Source organism: Dendrobates tinctorius, unplaced genomic scaffold (assembly GCF_039654945.1).
Source record: "Dendrobates tinctorius isolate UK_male_01 unplaced genomic scaffold, ASM3965494v1 ptg000075l, whole genome shotgun sequence".
NCBI classification, from domain to species: Eukaryota; Metazoa; Chordata; class Amphibia; order Anura; family Dendrobatidae; genus Dendrobates; species Dendrobates tinctorius.
In genome coordinates, this window is record NW_027361743.1 from 55679861 (window position 1) to 55703369 (window position 23509).

General features: G+C 42.8%; 1 protein-coding gene across 1 annotated transcript in view; it reads left to right on the forward strand.

Moving 5' to 3' along the window:
* LOC141096602 (guanylate cyclase soluble subunit beta-2-like) overlaps nt 1-23509 on the forward strand; it is a 91997-nt gene that overhangs the window by 57293 nt on the left and 11195 nt on the right. The window contains exons 6-10 of the mRNA XM_073583340.1: nt 1011-1110; nt 4854-5066; nt 7858-7911; nt 10019-10122; nt 18871-19087. Of these exons, the coding sequence (XP_073439441.1) occupies nt 1011-1110; nt 4854-5066; nt 7858-7911; nt 10019-10122; nt 18871-19087 (688 nt within the window). The remainder of the gene's footprint in view (nt 1-1010; nt 1111-4853; nt 5067-7857; nt 7912-10018; nt 10123-18870; nt 19088-23509) is intronic.

Sequence of the window (23509 nt, forward strand, 5' to 3'; positions counted from 1 at the left end):
GGGCTTGGTTTTTGTGGGACGAGTTGTAGTTTTGAACGACACCATTGGTTTTAACATATCATGTACTGGAAAATGGGGAAAAAAATCCAAGTGCGGTGAAATTGCAAAAAAAAAGTGCAATTCCATAGTTTTTTTTTTACCATATTCACTAAATGCTAAAGTTGACCTGCCATTATGATTCTCCGGGTCATTACGAGTTCATATTCACCAAACATGTATAGGTTCTTATTTATTTAAGTGATGAAAAAAAAATCCAAACTTTGGTAAAAAAAAAAAAAAGACGCCATTTTCCGAGACCTGCAGCATCTCCGTTTTTTGTCATCTGGGGCTGGGTGAGAGCTTATTTTTCTTGATACCATTTTGACATTTTTATTGATACCACTTTGGTGTAGATATGATATTTTGATCGCCCGTTATTGCAATTTATTGCAATGTAGCAGCAACCAAAAAGTAATTCTGATGTTTTGAATTTTTTTTCTCGTTAAATCCGTTTAACGATCGGGTTAATTCTTGTTTTATATTGATCGATAGGGCGATTCTGAACGTAGTGATACCAAATATATGTGTATATTTGATTTTTTATTGTTTTATTTTCAATGGGGCGAAAGGATGGTGATTTGAACTTTTATAGTTTTTTATATTTTTAATATTTTTTAAAAAACTTTTTTTTTTTTTACTTTTTGCATGCTTCAAGAGTCTCCATGGGAGAATAGAAGCTGCAGTACTTTGATTGGCTCTGCTACACACAGCTCAGCGTCAGAGCCCACATTAAAGGGAGGGACGTGGGCTCTGACAATTTTACTTTTATTCTTCAGTGAAAACAGATGTACCGTAAAACTGCATGCAAAAACAGGTTGTAAAGCAATGCTGCAGGGATTAAATGAAAAAAATAACAATACACAATACTAGATTGCTGTCGGGAGATGTACTTTCTAAGTAATGACAAAGTACCATAGATAAGCTAATCCTTTTTGTCGGTCCAACATATCCATTTATTGTACTGTCTACAGGAAATGAATGCTCCATCCTTTCGAGTGGAAAAGATGAGTGATGGGACCATGCTCCTTCATTACTACTCTGACAGAAGAGGCTTATGCCACATAGTCCCAGGTAGGAGCTAAGTTATGTAATTATTGTCATGGCAGATGGTAGTCATTCTCACTCTGGCAATGCAATGTTCACACCCTTTAAGGTTTTATAGTCTTGTCTTGGCCAAGGATCATATGCTTTTCGTAGGGAAAGTGAAGCTGATTAGCCAGACTTATTTCTGAAAGTTGGTATTTGTTATGAGGTTGGCTTCCCCACAGGAACTTTCACTTGACATCCAGGTTCAACTTGTGCATCAATTTTACAACTATGAGAATTTAATAAAGTTCCCCAGTTCAGATCAATCAATATGGGTTTTGTTGATGCCAGTACCTTTAATGCATCAGTTTTTAGTTGTACTTGTGTACTAACCATGAATGTGCCTTTTTGTATGTTTACCAAATGATTGTCCAAAAAAAAGAATGGAGACCTCCTACTTTGAGGAGCAAACTCGTCAATGAAGGTCAGTGACACTGTGAAAAGAAATGAAAAACACTCGGATGTCATCTATGTACCGTCCATATTTCACTGTCTATCTGGCAGGCATAGATAGAAAAAAAAAATTCTTTGTAAGAGAAATATAGATTCAATAAGGATTCTAAAAACCAGGGCTGTGGAGTCGGAGTCGTGGAGTCGGAGTCGGTGTAAGGGAAATTGAGGAGTCGGAGTCGCAGGTTTGGCTTACTGACTCCACAGCCCTGCTAAAAACTGACCCAAAAATCCATGGCACCGAAAAAACACAAACATTTTTCCATATATGAGAAAAAAAAACAGTTGTGTGAAACCAGCCTAAAGGGCTACATTTGTTGAAGTGATTATATTTTTTTCCTCTTCCTCGCTTTCCTCAGGGGTGTGAAATGGTGGACTGGATAGTTTTGTTCTTGGACATATTGGAATTTGTATTAATAGGAAGGTTGGAATAAAGTTTAATAAAAAGTGAGTGATGTTCCATACATTGAATAGGATTGTATTTAAAAACTAAACTTGACCATATATTAGTAAATCGTAAGATCATCAATCATATTTTTTATTTATGTTTTGCTTTCTCAGATTTAGCACTTTTCTGTTATGTTCCAGCATCCAAAGTGACAACAGAAAGTGAAGCCACACCAGTTTCATTAACTAACCAGAAGCGCTCAGTTCAAGCACAGCTATTAAAGCTATCAGATTGTGAGAGGATAAGTTAATAAATTACAACCAGTTAGATTTGCCATCAGACCAATAAAGCACATGCCGGTGTTAATGCTGCGATGATAAATATTTGTTTACATGTAATTTACAATGAATCTTTATATGTAAACACTATAAACCTGGTTAATATTTTTGGTGTCATCTAATCTAATGAACAGAGGGAGACCAGGTAAGAGTCGGAATTAGAATGGCAGGTATTGGTCATTTTGTTGTTTTAACATTGCCAGTATTTTTTTATGTGGCTAGAAAACCCCTTTAAGTAATGTATTACTAATGTATGGCCAAGTTTAAATTGCGGCTGTCTAACATTTGTTCTAGGTGACTGATTCAGTGCATATAAATTGTTTTACATTCTACACAATGTATCACGATGATTAACTGAAGTCATTACTTTTAACCTGTATTCAAAATGCTATAAATTCTTCAACTTATACAGTAGATAAGATTGTGTATTTCTGTATTGCATAGCAATGGTTAATATAGCATCACAGATCGAAGATTTTACGTTATAATTTGCAGAGAATCATCTCTGGTATCGGTCTTAAAGAGAATTGGTCACCAGGTTTTTCATCCCTCATCTGAGAGCAACATAATGTAGAGACAGAGACCCTAATTCCAATGATATATCATTTACTGGGCTGCTTGCTGCAGTTTTGATAAAAATCACTGTTTTATCCCCTACAGATCTAGCAGTTCTCTCAATGCTGAGCTCTGTATAACCCCTTTGTATAACCCCTATAACTGATTGGCAGCTTTCTGTGTGCACTGTGCTTGGGCAGAAAGCTACTAATCAACGGAGTGAGAAGGGTTATATAGAGTTGATGAAGATGGAAGACTACATGGCAGCATAAAACAATTAATTTATAGCAACTACATCAAGCTGCCCAGTAAGTGACACATCACTGGAATCAAAGTTTCTGTCTTTACATTATGCTGCTGCCACAGTTCCACCCCTCATTGTGTCTGGGGTGCAGTTACTAACAGCTCGGCCGTCCAATCTGGTATAGGGGTATGCTGAAAGCTGTCATTAGTTTGATTGACAGCTTGGCCATTCAAACTCGTACAGGGGCGTTTTGAGCTGTAAGTGTGTTGATTGACAGCTCAACTATCCAATCTGAGACTGGGAGGCGTCAGCTGTTTCCAAGTGTTCATTATCCCAGGTGATTGCCATGCATTTTAACTGAGCTGTTTCTCCCAGACCTCTGCCAGACGTACATTCAGCTTGTGAGGTTTGTGCTCCTGTGCCTTGAGTTCTGTAAGCATGATCTTTTGTTGCCTGACCTTGGACATCGTTCTGACCATCCATCTGTTCAACCCCTTCAGCTCTGGGCCGTTATCCTCCCGGTACTCTGACCTCGGAACGTTACCTGACCACGCTTTTGTCTCTTCTTTCTGTTTATGACATACCCTCCTAGCTTCTGACCTTGGACTCCGCGACCATTCTGACTCATGTCTTGGCCGTGAGAAGTGACTAGCATCATAGCTGCTGTCAGATTAGGAATCAACTACATGTTGACAGATTTCCCTTACATTTTCACAAGGATAAAATCACAACCTGAAAAGGTATAAAAACTGCAACTGTTTAATGAATTACATTAAAGCAATACTCCAGCAGGTTTTTTTTTCAGTTCGATCCCTTTGTTAGGGATCATGTTTTTAAGTGTAAAGCATATAGTTACACACTCACCGGTCAGAGTCATCATCTGCTTTCAGCTCTCCAATTGTCTCATCCCCAAAGAAGGACTTTCGTAACTCGCTGGATAACTATATGTTCTGGAAGTCACGTTTCTCAATACATGTCTATGGGTCTTAGATCAAAGCTACAGCCTCTTTCTGAATTCCCATAGAGGTACATTGAGAAGATTTTAAAATGTGACCTCCGCTTCACACATCTACCACTGTATGATTTGGATGGTCACAACTGTAGTCATGTACTATCAGATCAGGGCTGAAAATGGGAGAAGACGGCTACCGGTGAGTATGTAGGCATACAGTATATATTACACATACATATTTGATGCCTAACAGAGGGATTTAAAAAAGCCTCTGCATTGATGTTTTATATAACAGGTTAATATTCTCTTCTACTGATTATTCATTTGTAGTGTTGAGCGAAACAGGTCGGCCAGATTCAAAAGTCGCCGACTTACGACAAAGTCGGGTTTCGCCGACCGAAACCCAACCACAACGTGAAGTCGGCCATGCGGTCGGCAAAACAAGCATCAAAGTTGAATTTCCCAGAATGCTTGCACGTGACTTTTTTCAGCCACTGAGCAAGGATGTACACTGTGGGCAACAAGATGACATGTGCAGCGTCGGGGGGGGGGGAAGAGAGATATTTTGCGCACTTTAAAAAAGCGGTCTGGCATGTAGGTGTGCTTACTGTCCTCCACTCCCTGTCGACTTTGCTTCTCCTTTGACTTGAATTGGGTTTCGTGTTTCAGTCGGACCTTCGACTTTTCCCGATAGTCGGCCGATTTCGTTCGACCCGACTTTTGAGAAAGTCGGGTTTCATGAAACCCGACTCCACCCTAAAAAAGGCAAAGTCGCTCATCTCTATTCATTTGTATTTCCAGGGATCATAGAATCTGTGGCAAAAGATTTCTTTAATAGTGAAGTAACCATGCGAATCATCTACCAAACTGAGGAGAGGGAGCGCACCGGAAAGCGAGAGCATGTCATATTTGAAGTTTTTCAGAAGAGCGAAGGCCATAAGAAAAGTATTAAACCAAAAGAGAATTTGGATGATAAAGAACAACCTCACCAAGACCAGGTAGACCTAATTAATAGTCAATAGTATTGTAAAGCTGGAATCACATTGGACAAAGAATAGACCTGGAGTATAGCATATCTCTGGCTATGAATTTGGAGGCAGGATTGGCTGAATGGACAAACTTTCATCCTGAAACTACTTATTATATGTTATGTTCTTCTAATATAATAATGTATTGTTGGCAGCAGATTAATCTCTGTACTCTCCAGTCATTCATCAGTGGATATATATATATATATTTATTTAGGAACAAACATAATACAGCTTACAACTGGTATTTCTGATAGCACCTTGTCTGTCAGCTCGCAAAGTGAAAGTAAACATGGGCTCCAGCTACACACATAGTGAGCAGGAACTTTCTGTCTGCTTTTTTTTTTTAACAGTGTATTATTGGCAATACAACACTTCTGCTGGAGACTGAAACTCATGAACTATTAAAGGGGTTGTCCGATCCAAATCAATAAGTCTGCAGTCACTTTGTGTGACTGCAGACTTATGCATCACCCAGTGCACACACTGTAAGCAGAGAGGATTCACCAGTTTCTGAGCTGGAATCAGAGGGTGTGTATGCATTATACATACTCCCGGCCAGTGGCTGTGGCCTTGCTCTATACACTTGTATGGAGCTAGACTGCGCCCTCTAGTCGAGCACGCCTACTTGATGGCCTTGTCACTAGTCAGGGCGTGGCCTCGCTTAGTACAAGTGTATGGAGCAAGGCTGCGCCCACTATTCGGGCTCTGGCCGGGGGTAGGTACAGTATAAGGTACACATACTGTCCGGTCCCGGCTCAGAAACCAGCTTATCCTCACAGAGCACCGTGTGTGATCTGAGGGATTCATAAGTCTGCAGTCATACAGAGTGACTGCAGACTTATCAGTTTGGACAGGAGAACCCCTTTAAACAGTAGTAAATAGTAGTTGATGCAATATATACAATAATAGCCATTATTCCAACATGTACAGTGGGGAAAAAAGTATTTAGTCAGTCAGCAATAGTGCAAGTTCCACCACTTAAAAAGATGAGAGGTGTCTGTAATTTACATCATAGGTAGACCTCAACTATGGGAGACAAACTGAGAAAAAAAAATCCAGAAAATCACATTGTCTGTTTTTTTTCATTTTATTTGCATATTATGGTGGAAAATAAGTATTTGGTCAGAAACAAGCAATCAAGATTTCTGGCTCTCACAGACCTGTAACTTCTTCTTTAAGAGTCTCCTCTTTCCTCCACTCATTACCTGTAGTAATGGCACCTGTTTAAACTTGTTATCAGTATAAAAAGACACCTGTGCACACCCTCAAACAGTCTGACTCCAAACTCCACTATGGTGAAGACCAAAGAGCTGTCAAAGGACACCAGAAACAAAATTGTAGCCCTGCACCAGGCTGGGAAGACTGAATCTGCAATAGCCAACCAGCTTGGAGTGAAGAAATCAACTGTGGGAGCAATAATTTGAAAATGGAAGAAATACAAGACCACTGATAATCTCCCTCGATCTGGTGCTCCACGCAAAATCCCACCCCGTGGGGTCAGAATGATCACAAGAACGGTGAGCAAAAATCCCAGAACCACGCGGGGGGACCTAGTGAATGAACTGCAGAGAGCTGGGACCAATGTAACAAGGCCTACCATAAGTAACACACTACGCCACCATGGACTCAGATCCTGCAGTGCCAGACATGTCCCACTGCTTAAGCCTGTACATGTCCGGGCCCGTCTGAAGTTTGCTAGAGAGCATTTGGATGATCCAGAGGAGTTTTGGGAGAATGTCCTATGGTCTGATAAAACCAAACTGGAACTGTTTGGTAGAAACACAACTTGTCGTGTTTGGAGGAAAAAGAATACTGAGTTGCATCCATCAAACACCATACCTACTGTAAAGCATGGTGGTGGAAACATCATGCTTTGGGGCTGTTTCTCTGCAAAGGGGCCAGGACGACTGATCCGGGTACATGAAAGAATGAATGGGGCCATGTATCGTGAGATTTTGAGTGCAAACCTCCTTCCATCAGCAAGGGCATTGAAGATGAAACGTGGCTGGGTCTTTCAACATGACAATGATCCAAAGCACACCGCCAGGGCAACGAAGGAGTGGCTTCGTAAGAAGCATTTCAAGGTCCTGGAGTGGCCTAGCCAGTCTCCAGATCTCAACCCTATAGAAAACCTTTGGAGGGAGTTGAAAGTCCGTGTTGCCAAGCGAAAAGCCAAAAACATCACTGCTCTAGAGGAGATCTGCATGGAGGAATGGGCCAACATACCAACAACAGTGTGTGGCAACCTTGTGAAGACTTACAGAAAACGTTTGACCTCTGTCATTGCCAACAAAGGATATATCACAAAGTATTGAGATGAAATTTTGTTTCTGACCAAATACTTATTTTCCACCATAATATGCAAATAAAATGAAAAAAAAAACAGACAATGTGATTTTCTGGATTTTTTTTTCTCAGTTTGTCTCCCATAGTTGAGGTCTACCTATGATGTAAATTACAGACGCCTCTCATCTTTTTAAGTGGTGGAACTTGCACTATTGCTGACTGACTAAATACTTTTTTTCCCCACTGTATTTAGAGGATATTCAGAACAAGGTGACTTCCTGGTCAGCTATTTCTCACATTCGAGTTATTAGGTTTTGTTCATATTTGTATCATGGCCTCCATAACAAAATCTGACAGATTTGTTGGGAACATGCAGGGCTTTTCTTCCCTCAAACTGACAGACTTCATGGCAAAGTCAATAATTATAACATTTTATATATTTCAGGCTTATAGAGGAGTAAAGCAATCAAATGGCAAAAATATTGAAGTGTTAAAGAAATCCCACTGGGACATTATCAGAAATGTTGTCAGATTTGGAAGAGGTGAGTGAACTCCCCTCAATTATCAGACAAGACTTTCACAGAGGACCTGGACAACCTGGACAGCACTTATTGGATGGGAGCCCTGGTACACATGAGGGAGAAAGATCCTGCATGTCCCACTTCAGACTGCTGATTGTTTTGTTCTCCAGGATATAAGAGGAGTCTGACAGATGTTCATTATAGAGATAATAGGAGTGCACAGCCGAGCCAAGTGTAAGGCCCCGTTACACGTATCAATGTCCCAGTGATCCCACCAACGATCCGACATGGATGGGATCGCTGGGACATCGTTAGCTGATCGCTGGTGAGCTGTCACATAGACCAAGTCAGGACCAGCGAGCAAGCTGGTTTCCAATGTAAACATCAGGTATCTAAGAGCCGCGCGACTCTTAGATACCCGATGTTTACATTGGAAACCAGCTCCCAGCATCGCTGATCGCTGGTCTCTCGCTGTCACATGCAGCGATGCGCGCTGGCCAGCGGGAGACCAATGATCAAAAAAAACGGCCTAGGACAATGGCGCACGATCAGCGATACCCGGCAGGGGAGCGGTCGCTGATCCATGTCACACACAGCGATGTCGCTGGAGAGATCGCTGTGGCGTCACAAAATCAGCGATCTCGCTGGCGATATCTCTGTGTGTGACGGGACCTTTACTTGTATTTGAGAGAGTCGGGAGAGATAGCCATCCACTGAACGATCAAACGATTGATCGTTCATTCAAAAGCTATTTCTTGTACCTGCTGAGGCATAAAGGGAACCTGAAAACCAAAGGAAAACAGAAGAGTCAGTTCACCCACATGGAAGTCCGAGACTCGGAATCAACCGTGCCACAGGATTAATTGTAAGAGAGAATGCGGATATTCCAGTGTCAGGATCTTCTCAAATGCATCAAATTTAATAGGCAATTATAAAAAAAATGACAAGCATGTCACAGCCCCGCAGGGAATTTTACCGTAGAAAACGCGTGGTCGCCTTTAATCATTGCAAGGAAATGCGTTTGCTACAGTAAAATTCACTGCTGGGTTGTGACACGCTTGTCATATTTTCTTTATTTACCTACTACATTTGATGCTGGAATATCCCCTCTTTCTTTCTTATAAAGGGAACCTGCTTGTGAAAAAATGCTAATAACCTGCAGATATGGGATTATTTTGCAGGTTAATAGCATTTTGACTCCAAGCAGCGCCAGCACGGGTTCAGTCACCAATTGGTGTATATAGGAGCGGTGGCGGTAACTGCGCCTTCTTGCACTGACTGTCAGTCAGGGCCGGTTGCACGGTTACAGACGCCGGTCTTTATACACAGTGACTGGACCCTCACCAGCGCCACCCCCATGACTGAACACCAAACGCTGCCAGGGGGAATAAAGTTAATTTGCTCCCAGCAGCGAGGGTCTAAAACCACTATTAACCTGCAGATTAACCCCATACTTGCAGGTTAATAATGTTTTTTCTTGTGACCGGTTCCTTTTAAGGCTCATTTAGACGAGACAATAATTATGAACCAGTGTTCTGTAGACGGCTTGCTTGCGGATTATTGGCTTGTGTAAACATGAGTTCAAAAATTCGGCAAAAGAGCAAAATGCTTGTTCGTTAGGTAATGTGATATTTCCTGCTGGCAGTAAAATCATTGTTCTCGGCAGCACATCGTCCTGTATAAACACAAGATGTGTGGCCATTAAACGACTGCCGATCAGTTTGCATGTAGACAATAAGCGATTATTTGGCAACCATGGTCAGTTGGAGTAATTGTGTCCTTACTAAGGGGAATGGACCAGTGGAAGTTTGTGTTTGTGTTGGTACCACAGCTGTACCTGAACTTGAACCCGAAACCCATAGAAATAAATGGGGACCTGAACTTTGGAGTTTGTAAAATCTCCGTCCAGACGTCCGTGTTCAGAGTCCAGCACCCAACACTTGCTTTACAGTTTGGGTTCGCTCATCTTAAGTTCTTACATTTTAGGCCTCATCATGGATAACTTCCTGCAAAGACACAAAGTGGAGGAGATGCCCGCAGCAGCTGATCACACCACTTTTTTTTATCTTTTGCAAACAAACGTGATTATGATTATACATATTTTGCTGTCGTATTATCTGTTTTTCAGGAAGTTTGTTAAATACTTTTCAGCCAGTTTATCCCAGCAGACTGTGGATGGATGAGAAGGCGTTCTGCAATGAGTTCCCCTTTCATATTGTTTTTGACAAAGAAGTAAGGAAACTGCAGATATTGTTTTTCATTAAATTTCAATTTATTTTTCCAAAAAGAAAAAAAACAAAACATTTTTAACAACAATAACAATCTGTGCATGTGGTATATCACTTCTATCTTTTAAGTATAACTTCTTTCAATATCTTACTATACTTAAGATATTATATATTATTTATTGTAATGGGAGAGATAGGGGGGGGTTAGAAGGGTAAAGGAATGGGTATATCCAAATCTAGGATTAACACAGGAGTGTTTACATAAGGAGGGTCCCCTCTCCTTATGTACTTGTGTATCCCTTGTCTTAGGCTAGTTTCACACTAGCGTTTATTTCCTGCAGTGCACGGCGCCGCTAAGCCCCGCCCCCTCCCAGCTCCCTGCCCGCCCCATCCGGTCATCGGCACCTACTATCGCACATGGACGCTTGCGATCTGCGCACCCTATCTTTAGCATAGGGTGTGCAGATCGTGCGCTGGCCATGCGCTAGTAGGATTTTAGTGTGCGCTGCGCACTTTTGAAGGTGCGCCGTGCGCGCCAAAATGCAACATGCTGCGTTCGGCGCACACCGGCGCACCTTCAAAAGAGCGCAGCGCACGCTAAAATCCTACTAGCGCATGATCTGCGCACCCTATGCTAAAGATAGGGTGCGCAGATCGCAAGCGTCCATGTGCGCTAGTAGGCAGCGATGACCGGATGGGGCGGGCAGGGAGCTGGGAGGGGGCGGGGCTTAGTGGCGCCGTGCGCTGCAGGAAATAAACGCAAGTGTGAAACTAGCCTTACACATGTTTATTATACTTGTTTATATTTCCCCTTTTCACATGTAAAGCGCCATGGAATAAATGGCGCTATATAAATGCATGATAATAATAATAATAGTTCATTTTCTCTCAAAAAAACTATCTGTTTAATCAGCTTTAAACATACTATTACCTATTATTGATTAAAAAAATACATTTATACCAGCCTTATATCCACCAATAATACACTATATATACTTCTAAATACGTTTCTAATAATTCTACATTTAATAAAACAAACTTAACTCTTGTATTCCAAGCCTACATTTCTTCTGCAATTGTTAATTCTCCCATTGCAAAGGACGGATCCTTGTCAGCCACCTGAGGACTTCCCATACTGATTTTTTTTTCTTTTTTTCTTTCCTTTTTCCCTTTCTCTTTCCTTCTCTCCTGTGATTAGAGGGGACTAGGTGAATGGTATTGTGAATTCTTTATTCCAGGGGGCCCCCATTTTTTTTTTTGAATATTTGGGAAATCTATTATGTTTTATGGCGTGATTACTGCAGATTACTGCAGATATTTTTACATTTAAGAAAATGTCTTCTCTCTGAGATGCAAACTGAACGTGTATGTTTTAGGCCATAAAGACAAACTGGAGCTTGTCCGGCTGTTCCTCCCTCACACTGGATTGATTGGTCACATCACTGCTGATTCCTTATAAGTTAATTGGTGGATATTTTCCGACTGCACATTAAACTGTGGATGATGTGGATACAAGACCTACCAAGAAAAGGCATGAATCTGACCACCAAAATACAAAAATAAATGTAATCTGTAAAGGAATCTCTCAGTAGGATCAACCCTCCTAAGCAGTCTATATAGGCATGTAGTTCATAGGAAGCTGAATAAACTGATACCTTGATATCTGCGATCGGATGTCTTATTCCAGAGAAATCCATGTTTTTCTTAATATTTAAATGAGCTGTTAGAATCTATGGGCCGGAAATAGATCTTCCTGAGAATCTGCCTCCAGAGATTATATTAAATGAAAGGGGGAGATACCAGTGTGAGATATGTAATCACTGACAGTCTGCTCTACTGTTTTACATGTCTCATACTGGTACTACCCGCTTTCATTTAAAGTAAAGGCCCCGTCACACTAAGCGATATCGCTAGCAATATCGCTGTAACGTCCCTGGTTTTTGTGACGTTATAGCGATATTGCTAGCGATATCGCTGTGTGTGATACTTACCTCCAACTGCTCCCCCGCTGGTTATCGCTGATCGCGTGAGAACGTCCTGGACCGTTTCTCGTCGTCAGCTTCCTGCTGGGCTTCCTGCTGTGGAGACGAGCGACGCGTGGACGCGGGCGGGAGGACGCAGGATCGCCTCGTCTGACAGGTAAGTAGCGACCCCCGACCCCTGCGATGTCGCTGGTGAGATCTGCCTGTGTGGCAGCTCACTAGCGACCACTTAGCGATGCACCAGCGATCCCGACCGTGTCATATCGCTGGTCGGGATCGCTGGTGCATCGCTAAGTGTGACAGTACCTTAAAGCCCCCGTTACACACTGCGATATTGCTAGCGATATCGCTGCATGTGATACTTACCTCCGACCGGCTCCCCCGCTGGTTATCGCTGATCGCGCGAGAAGCTGCTGGACCATTCCTCGTCGGTCACTTCCTGCTGGGGCTTCCTGCTGTGACGACGAGCGACGCGTGGAGCCGGGCGGGAGAACGCAGGATCGCCGCGTCTGACAGGTAAGTAACGACCCCCGACCCCAGCGATGTCGCTGGTGAGATCTGCCTGAGTGGCAGCTCACTAGCGACCACCTAGCGATGCACCAGCGATCCTGACTGCGTCATATCGCTAGTCGGGATCGCTGGTGCATCGCTAGGTGTAACGGTACCCTAAGTCTCAGAGACAGATTCTCAGAGAGATCTATGTCTGGCCCATAGATCTTAACAGCTCATTTACATATAAAGAAAAATGTGGATTCCTCGGGAATTAAGACATCGGATCTCAGATATTAAAGTGTCACTTTATTCAGCTTCCTATGATCTATGTGTCCATATAGACTGTTTAGAAGGGTTGATCCTATGGACAGATCCCTTTTAAACAGTGCAGATAAAATGCAATGCATATTTAAATGACAAATGGTTAAAAAGCGGAATAGTCACAATAAAACTTGCTGAGGCATCTCAGACTTCTGCATGTGGAAATTGTGTAACGCTATATAAGACACCCAAAGGGAGAGACAGTACATACAGTTGTGGCCAAAAGTATTGACACCCCTGCAATTCTGTCAGATAATACTCAGTTTCTTCCTGAAAATGATTGCGATCACAAATTCTTTGGTATTATTATCTTCATTTAATTTGTCTTAAATGAAAACAACACAAAAGAGAATGAAGAAAAAAGCAAAACATTGATCATTTCACACAAAACTCCCAAAATAGGCCAGACAAAAGTATTGGCACCCTCAGCCTAATACTTCGTTGCACGACCTTTAGCCAAAATAACTGCAACCAACCGCTTCCAGTAACCATCAATGAGTTTCTTACAATGCGCTGCTGGAATTTTAGACCATTCTTCTTTGGCAAATTGCTCCAGGTCCCTGATATTTGAAGGGTGCCTTCTCCAAACTGCCATTTTTAGATCTCTCCACAGGTGTTCTATGGGATTCAGGTCTGGACTCATTGCTGGCCACCTTAGAAGTCTCCAGTGCTTTCTCTCAAACCATTTTCAAGTGCTTTTTGAAGTGTGTTTTGGGTCATTGTCCTGCTGGAAGACCCATGACCTCTGAGGGAGACCCAGCTTTCTCACACTGGGCCCTACATTATGCTGCAAAATTTGTTGGTAGTCTTCAGACTTCATAATGCCATGCACACGGTCAAGCAGTCCAGTGCCAGAGGCAGCAAAACAACCCCAAAACATCAGGGAACCTCCGCCATGTTTGACTGTAGGGACCGTGTTCTTTTCTTTGAATGCCTCTTTTTTCTCCTGTAAACTCTATGTTGATGCCTTTGCCCAAAAAGCTCTACTTTTGTCTCATCTGACCAGAGAACTTTCTTCCAAAACGTTTTAGGCTTTTTCAGGTAAGTTTTGGTGAACTCCAGCCTGGCTTTTTTATGTCTCGGGGTAAGAAGTGGGGTCTTCCTGGGTCTCCTACCATACAGTCCCTTTTCATTCACACGCCGACGGATAGTACGGGTTGACACTGTTGTAACCTCGGACTGCAGGGCAGCTTGAACTTGTTTGGATGTTAGTCGAGGTTCTTTATCCAACATCCGCACAATCTTGCGTTGAAATCTCTTGTCAATTTTTCTTTTCCGTCCACATCTAGGGAGGTTAGCCACAGTGCCATGGGCTTTAAACTTCTTGATGACACACGGTAGACACAGGAACATTCAGGTCTTTGGAGATGGATTTGTAGCCTTGAGATTGCTCATGCTTCCTCACAAGTTGGTTTCTCAAGTCCTCAGACAGTTCTTTGGTCTTCTTTCTTTTCTCCATGCTCAATGTGGTACACACAAGGACACAGGACAGAGGTTGAGTCAACTTTAATCCATGTCAACTGGCTGCAAGTGTGATTTAGTTATTGCCAACACCTGTTAGGTGCCACAGGTAAGTTACAGGTGCTGTTAATTACACAAATTAGAGAAGCATCACATGATTTTTCGAACAGTGCCAATACTTTTGTCCACCCTCTTTTTTATGCTTGGTGTGGAATTATATCCAATTTGGCTTTAGGACAATTCTTTTTGTGTTTTTTCATTTAAGATAAATTAAATGAAGATAATAATACCAAAGAATTTGTGTTTGCAATCATTTTCAGGAAGAAACTGAGTATTATCTGACAGAATTGCAGGGGTGTCAATACTTTTGGCCACAACTGTAGATATAACACAATATGCTGCACATACATCCACCAGAATCTCCCCTGGCAGGCTTACATAAGCATCAAGGAATGGTGAATAGAAAAAGTGAAGATGACAGAAAATATCACACAGTGTAAAAATAATAAAAAGACCAAACACTAAGAAAAATGCAGAAAAAAGTGGACAGGCGAGATAAAATATTACTGTGGTCAAGGTAATGGCAGAGTGACTAGATGCCCACCACACCTGACGTGGGAGTTATTACTATAGCTATGTGTAACATATGCTGCTATATGGACCGTGTCACCTTAGGGACATGTTATGTTGTGTTGGGTCATTTCTACATACAGGGGTCTATGTCACACAACATTTTGCTATGTGGAGTCAGTTTTTCGACCATATCTGTATATTTCCCTTTAGAACATGGATTGCATTCTATCAGCAAAGTTTCATAAAGATCACACATTTGTATTGTATTTTGGCTTTTGTTGATAAGTGTCGTATCTGGAAGTTTGGCCATTACTGGATTGGAGCATTTTTGTTGGGTCCGTGGATGATTTGGGTAGCATGTATACCATAATCTCCTACTTGCTAGTCAAAATTAGCACTAAATATATCACATGTAAGAAATGTACATTTTTTCACAAATTTCACATATTGCTTTCTCCTTACATTTTAGCAATGCTGACACATCTATCTATCTGGGGCTCCCAGAGATAGTTCTACTCTTTGGTCAATCTATCATACAAAACAAACAAAATACTATACTACTATGCTAGAGGACTACATATATGAGCAAATATGTGTGCTCAGTAGGGAAATCTGCAGCTGCCAGATATTTTTGGCAATTATTTTTCATGAGAGTTTGGGGAGCATTCACCTAAGTTGGATGGCCAACTCTAAAGTGAATCTGTAGTGCTGCATTTCTCCTCACGGCATGCTCTATTAGGAGACTAGTTGTCATGACGTATCATACACAGCACACACAGACATAAGGGATTCCTGTTCCCAAGTCTGTATCTAGCACATGTTCAGAAGCAGCAGCAGCATGGGTGACACTGTACAGCTGGACTGAGCAGAGTAGCTGTGAATTCACCACTGGATTGGGATAAAACACAAGAAAGAAGCAGCATCTGTCTCTCTGCCTCTCAATTTATTTGACCCCCTCCTCCTGTTTGCCATAAACAGTGAAGTTCAAAAGGGTAACAATGTTTTGAACGTTTGATTTTCAGGCTCCATATCTCACCATCCACTACTGCTTTGAACGTGATATAAACCAAAAGAAAAAGGAAACCAGGAGCAATAGATAAAATAGGAAGTTTTTTATTATTATCCAAAAAGGGTAAAATACAAGTTTATGAAAGATTAATTACAAAATTTGAAATATGTAAGGGAATCAGCGACACCCAGTTACCACACACAGATGTAGGTGAAGGTAAAAATTGCAATATATAAACAAAGGCATGTAAAGGTGACTAAAATGGACATCACTCAGCAGAACTATGTATATATCTTTCTATAAAGAGACATAATTTATTCACATTGTTCATATAAAGTGCAATAGTGCATAATAGAGGCCATATTTCATAAAAGGGCCTACATAAAAACAAAAAGGAGGTATACAGAAAGTTAATATATATATAAATCTATCTCTATATCCTTTATATACAGAGGACAATATCTTCTCAATATTCATATAAAGGGCAATAGTGCATAATAGATTAGTCCAAAAGCGGAACTAAGCCTATTGCATAGAGAAAAATTTGTTCCAATGTCAGTCACAACTGCTATCAAAAATGTATATCCGCCAGTCTGCAACAAGAAAAGAGATCCTGAAACAGAAGCAGCTAGATAATCTCAGACAGAAAGGCCGTGAGACAGTATAGAGGATAGCTATTGTCCAGAGAGATCAAGCCAGCGGTGAATACATGCACAAGATAAATAGTCAACCTATAAACAGAAACCAACCTATTTGTGGTGTGGGCTGCAGACCCCAACGCGCGTTTCGCTTCTTGCTTCTTCGGGGGGCGTGAGACTACCATCATTTCTTAGACCTTCATCTTGGCTATCTCATACATAAATTTAATTTGCAACTATTTAGCATATGATTAGTTACGCAGATTCTTCTCATGTCACTGCATTGTTACTGTTTTGCTCCTGGTGGTAGAAAAATCTTTTTCTTCCTGAATTTTACAAAACACAACCTGTTCTCACATTCCCTAATAGATCAGTATGTTATTAGGTTGATTTCCAAGCAAAAGGTCATTGGTCCGGATCAAGGATCAGCAATGAACAAGATTTCCCAAGAAAAGAGGAGGTGGCTCGTATGCTTCATAATAGTGAGATCACAGATGTCAATGCAAGCACTGGGTGACACACATTACACAAGCCTAGAACGGTATCCTGAAAAAAGGTGAAGAAGCCTCGACGTCAATATCGTCACAAGAAGTGTGGGCTCGAGTTAGAAAAACTGTACGAAAAGTGAACAGCAAAAGATTTTAAAAGGGTGATTTGGAGCAATGACACGAAAGTCAGTAGACTAGGCTCTGATGGTTGCAAATGGGTCTGGAAGAAACAAGGGGAAAAGAGGCTAGCGGAGAAAATGAAGGAAATGTCAAGTTTGCTGGAGGAAGGGTTGTTTCAAAGCTAAACAAGTTGGATATTTGCCCAAGATCGATGGTGGTCTCAATGCTGAGCTATATGTGAGTAGTATCCTACAAGATGAGTTACTTCGTAGACTAGAGTCCTATTCATGTCAAAAGGATGACTTAGTGTTCCAGGAGGACAACGACCCAAAACATACATTGAGATTAGCGAAGAAATGGTTCAATGACAATGAAGTAGAGGTGCTGGATTGGCCCTACAGTCCCCAGAGCTAAACACAATCAAACACTATGGGTAGAGTTAAAGAAAAAAGCTGTATACGTACCCAAGTCGACCAGTATGCAGCAATCTTGGGGACGTGTAGAAGCGACTTGGGATCAGATTTCGGTCAAAACATGCTTGAATCTGATCTAGAGCATGACCAGAAGGATTCAGGCAGTGTTGAAAGCCAAAAGTGGATGTCATGATCCAGACCGGGTTTTCCCTGGTCTGGTCATGTCAGAAGTTAACTTTTCTCTGCCTTGTTCTGGCGTCAGGTCGGCTATTTCCCTGCACTGTATCCTGCAGGCAGTGTCAGCTATATTTTCTGCCTACGGCGTGAGTAGCTGACTGGGTATACCCTGATTTGTCCTGCTGACTTTGCCGACTGTGCCCGTGTCTGTTCATTCTTCTCTCCCCGTCCCGACTCAGTGTTTCCCTTCGTGTTTGGACTCCCCAGTACCCGAATTGGCTTTGACTTTGACCTGATTCCGGCTCTTGCTTCTGGTACTTCTGCTTCTGACCGGTACTGTCCTTTTGGCTTTCCTCTGACTCTGAGTTTGGTATTTCTCTTGGTACTGTACTACTCTCTAGTATTGACCCGGCTTGTTTGACTATTCTGCTGCCACCTGGTGGTAGCCTCACTGCAGGGCTGCTAGTCTGCACAAAGCAGTATTTCTGTCTTCCCTCCACTCAGCTGTCATCTTGTGGAGATTGCATTTACCTGCAGAGCTGCAGCATAACAGTGGATTTACAAAATAATAACAAAATAATAAAAATTTAGATGTTAAGGAGCAAATCAGTAACAATGCAGTGACCTGACAAGAATCTGCATAACTAATCATATGTTTTATAATTATAAGTCAAATTTGTGTATGAGATATCCAAGATGATTGTCTATAAAATGATGGCAGTCTCACATTCGACGTAGTAGTGGATGGTGAGATATGGAGCCAGAAAGTCTAAAGTTCAAAACATTGTTACCCTTTTGCTCTTCACTGTGCATCAAAAGGTGACTGTAATCAGAATGGATTGTGAATTCAGGAGGCGATGGATGGTAAGAAGTGGCTCACAAGTGGAGAAAGAAGATTATTTCTCTGATACAATATATTTCAGAGTTTCATATTTTCCTTGCACTATTAATTTATGCAAAGTTTGTTGAAATGAAAGTGAAGTGAGGAAAATCAAACTGTCTTTCTATTTTCTCATTGTATTGTGCTAGTGTCATTATTCCTATTTATATGCTTTTCTCTATTTTCTACTGTGATCAGCTGAAAATAAGGCAGGCCGGAGTAAACATACAGAAATATGTCCCAGGAATCCAAACTATTGACATCAGACTAGATGAATATTTCACCATCGTCCACCCTCAAGTTACTTTCACTATTTCAAACATTAAGATGTTCACCAATAGTCAATTTGTGCTGAAGACAAAGCGAGAAATGATGCCGGAGTCCTGGAAGAAGCAGCCTACGCTGAAGCTCAGAGGTGACGTTGTCGTAACTTCCCCATATATTTGTATGGATCTCTGTTCTCATTCAGAATTCAGTGGTGCAGACCAGGAATAATGAAGGCACATGAAGCCTGTTCTGGGTGATTTACAATTATTGATATTCAGCACAGTGAATACATTTCTGCTTCTTTCTATTGTTTTAACACTTAGATAATGTTAAGTGGCATATTCTGTTTTCAGTCAGTGGCGCAAAGGGGCTGCCAGAGGGTCTACACAGCCATGCTTTTTGCTAAAAAGACTCTCCAGTCTTGGGATAAAAGGCTACAGTCAGTCAATATGGTGAGTGTACTGCACGCTGTCGTTGATATAGTCAGTGAGAGTGGGCGACCACATGACCGCAAGCATACAATTTGCATACTTCCTCTCATATTCCGACTAGACATGCTCATCCTCTCTAAGTGCATGAGCATGTCTAGTCAGCATGTGATCGCAAGTATGCAAATCGCATACTAATGGTCACGTGACTACACACTCTCATGGGCAACACCGGAAAATCCTGACAGCAAGCGTACTGCACACTATCAGGATGCAAAAGTTTGCAACCAAATAAAGGTAGTGTAGACTTTCATCTCAAGCCTGGACAACTCCTTAAAGGGAACCTGTCACCCCATTTTCGGCCTATAAGCTGCGGCCACCGCCATCAGGGGCTTATCTACAGCTGTTAAGAATGAGTCACCGGAGGAGGAGAAAACAAAAATACAAGCTAAGTCCAGAAAACCAGAGAGGTTGGTAGCTATCGGATTGCAGACCCCTGATCCTATTCACCACAACTAACAGTAGCCGTGGAGGGTTCCTACGGTGCCCTAGACCCCTCGTCACAGCCGGAGAACTATATAAGCCTAAAGAAGGAAAGGGGAAATCTAAACTGCCCCAGAGCAGACCCCAAAGCAATAGACAGCCCCCAACATGTATTGTCGGTGAAAAACAGATGAAAACACAAACACAGACAGAAAGACAGGCTGAGCAAACGATGGGGCCCAACTAACTAGATAGGACAGGACAGAAAAGATGCTGGCTGCAATCCGCAAAAAACCCTACCAAAAATGTCCCAACCGTCTGATAGGGAAAAAGGCCCTGAAGTCGCTAGACTTCAAAATCAGTATATCAGCACTCAGGTATATTCTGAAAACAGAGCAAAGAGATCAACTGATCAGAGACTGGCTGAATACAAACACTAAGGAAACCAGACAAAATCTCATGGAATAATAGCAGGGCAAAAACGTAGCTTTTAGTAGACAGGAACTAAAACTGGATTCCAGAGCTCAGAGCAGAAAGGATCACCAGCAAACCCTGCAGGGCGTCAGCTGCCTTATATCCACTCAGAAATTCCAGATGTCCAATCACACTCCGCCTATTCAGATAACAGGTTCTTCCCATCCCAATCGATTTCACTACCTCTCTTCACCAGCAGAGGGAGTTCATCAGACATCAAAGGTGAAGGGGAAAATGAACTCAAAACATACAGCATTCTGTAATGCTGTAGATAAGCCCCCGATGAAACCTGAAAGATAAGAAAAACACGTTAGATTATACTCAACGGGGGGCGGCGGTGGGTGTCCTCCTTGCTTCTCCCTCGGCTCCTGCGCAGGCGTACTTTATCTGCCCTGTTGAGGGCAGAGTAAACTACTGCAGTGCTCAGGCGTCGGGAAAGGTCAGAGGTCCAGCGCCTGCGCACTGCAGTACTCTGCTCTGCCCTAAACAGGGCAGATAAAGTACGCCTGCGCAGGAGCCGAGGGAGAAGCAAGGAGGAGGACGTCATCGTATGAAGGTGGGAGGCATGGGACGGGACGGAGACACCCATAGGACCAAACGCCAGGGTGAGTATAATCAAACTCCTTTTTCTTATCTTTCAGGTTACATCGGGGGCTTATCTACAGCATTACAGAATGGTGTAGATAAGCCCCTGATGGCGCTGCCGGAAGCTGATAGTGGAAAAATGGGGTGACAGATTCCCTTTAAGGGTTATCTAAAAGTGTATATGCAGATTCCTCTTTACATATTCACTGTGGCATGCTGAAATAAGAACCATCACTAAATCCAATTAACATTTGATCCAGTTGCAGCAAATACCACAGTCATGGGCGAGAGGTGCAGATGTCAAATTAGCTATGCAGTACAGAGGCACATCCACGTCTTCGAAGGATTTAATGTGTTCTTGGCTCAGCCCATCTAATACATGATGAAAGATACTAAAGTCCCAGAGTTTCCTTTATATTCATACCTCAATTTGCCAGTGCTTCCTTGTTCTAGACATCAGATGATGTGTTGGGGAGGTATATAATATGGTGGCAACCTAAATTAGTTTGCTGAGAGGAAATCTGAGTTCTCATAGGGTTCAAAATACTTTAGGTGCTGCACAACCGACCCTCCCTTAGGGCAGGTGCAGACCATTGTTTTCTCCACAGAAAATTGGTCCAAATTATGCAAATCACACTCCGATCAGAGTTTGATCATAGTGTAATCCATTTTTCTAGGATGAGGAGAATTAAAAAAAAAAATTTCTGTGAAAATCAAGTAATTCGAGTGCAGTCGGATGTTTCCCACAGATCTATAAACTTGAATGGCTAAGTGCCATCCGATTCGTAGGCAAATCGTTCATGCTGCAGTTTTCATCCTCGGACCGATTCGGCCTGAGTAAAAAGTCAGACGTGTGGGTCGCCCCGTCCCAGGGCTGTGGGGTACTCGGTACCGGGCCGGTATCAGCGGGATGTGTCACAGCAGCAGGTGACCCAGTCCGTGGCCCTGGGCGCCCAAATCAATGGTGGTTTGTGATGAAATAGTTTGTGACGCCACCTGTGGTGTTTGGCAAGCAAGATGTTAAGCCAACGCTGCGTGCAGGTCCTCTGGGGCTGATGGTGTGTTGCAGCATAGATGGTATAGCTCCCCACAGGTGAAGCTGTAACCCCAGGGCAGTGTGTAGGCGCAGGTAGTGTAAAGGATGATACCCAGATGTAGCGGTGCTGACGGTGTTGGAACACAATGACTGGAAGACACCAGGGCTTTTAGTTCCAAAGCTTTACTCACTGTTCGTGGTACACACTGGTGCCTGCCTCCGTGCCGTGTCCTCCGGGGCAGAGACTCAATCAACCTCCCGGGCAAGTCAGGCTTCTCCTCTCCAACACTCCGCCAACATGTGCCTGTCCTGAACGACTCCGCTATTGCGCCTATTAGTGTGAAGAGCTCCAGTACCGTGGTTACTCTGAAGTTCCTCCTGTCAGATGTTCCTAACAACTCTACTTGTATGACAGACAGCTGTAGCCTGATCAGGGACCTCCTGGATCCCGGCTCTCTATCCGTGTTGCTGTTGTGTCCCAAGTCTTGGATGGGAGTAATGCATTTACAGCCAACTACTCCACCGGTGTCTGCTGCAGAACCATAAGTGTCCATACAACCTCGGGGACCGGGCCCCGGCCTTGCGCTGAAAACCTATAGGCAGGGTTCCTCTTCCAACCCACAACTCCTCTCTGTTCTCCTACTCCTTCGTTCCGCGCTGTTCCTTCTCTCTCTTATGGAAGCTTAGGTTGCAGTTCTACGTCTTTCTCCTAAAGTTCCTTTCCCGTGCCAGCTGGCTCAGGTCACTGAGGCAGCTGCAGCACTCCTTCCTCTCTCTCCTCTCCTAGGGAGCTCGTTCCACTAAGACCAGTCCTCAGCCTCGCCTGACTGACTGTCTTCCTCCGCCTTGAGCTCCCCTCAGGCTGACCTCCTGTCAGCCTGCTCTCCTCCAGACTCCTCTTCTGTCAGCCTGATCAGTAATTCTAAACTTTCCCCCTCTTTTATATCTAACTCCACCCACCTCCCAGCACATCTCGTGTTACAAAGCAAGGACCCACGAAAGGTGCTCTGCTATCCTCTAAGCATGGAGCCGCAATCTGGTCCATTGCTGAACTATCCTGTGTGTGGGTGCAGGTGTTGGAGTGTGGAAAGGAGTTCCCAACTTACCTAATTGGTGGGGCACCACACCTTAGGAGAAGGTGTAGTACCTCTGTGGCGACTGAGCCTCAGGCGCGCCACACGTGCACAGTCTCATAGAATAATATGGGGGACGAGAGTTATCCATCAAAACGACAGGCAGCATTCGTCTGAGTTATATGATCGTCTGCACCTGCCCTTAGTCTTAAAGAAGCATCACTTGCTCTCTATGACCCTTCTTTCTCCCCTCACCCAAATCTCACCACTGCACCAACAATGAAGTAATAGGACAACGTGACAACACAACACACAGGAAGACATAAATGGTGACAACCCATTTAAGCGTCTACATAGTTACAGACTACAAAGAACCTTGTGTACAGTAGTGTCCCTTTTATTTGTGCTTTACCTTGCGTTTGGTATGTGAGCAAGAAGTATGGAACATATGTGACAGAATGTGACCGCAGTATCAGACAGTTGCTTCACTT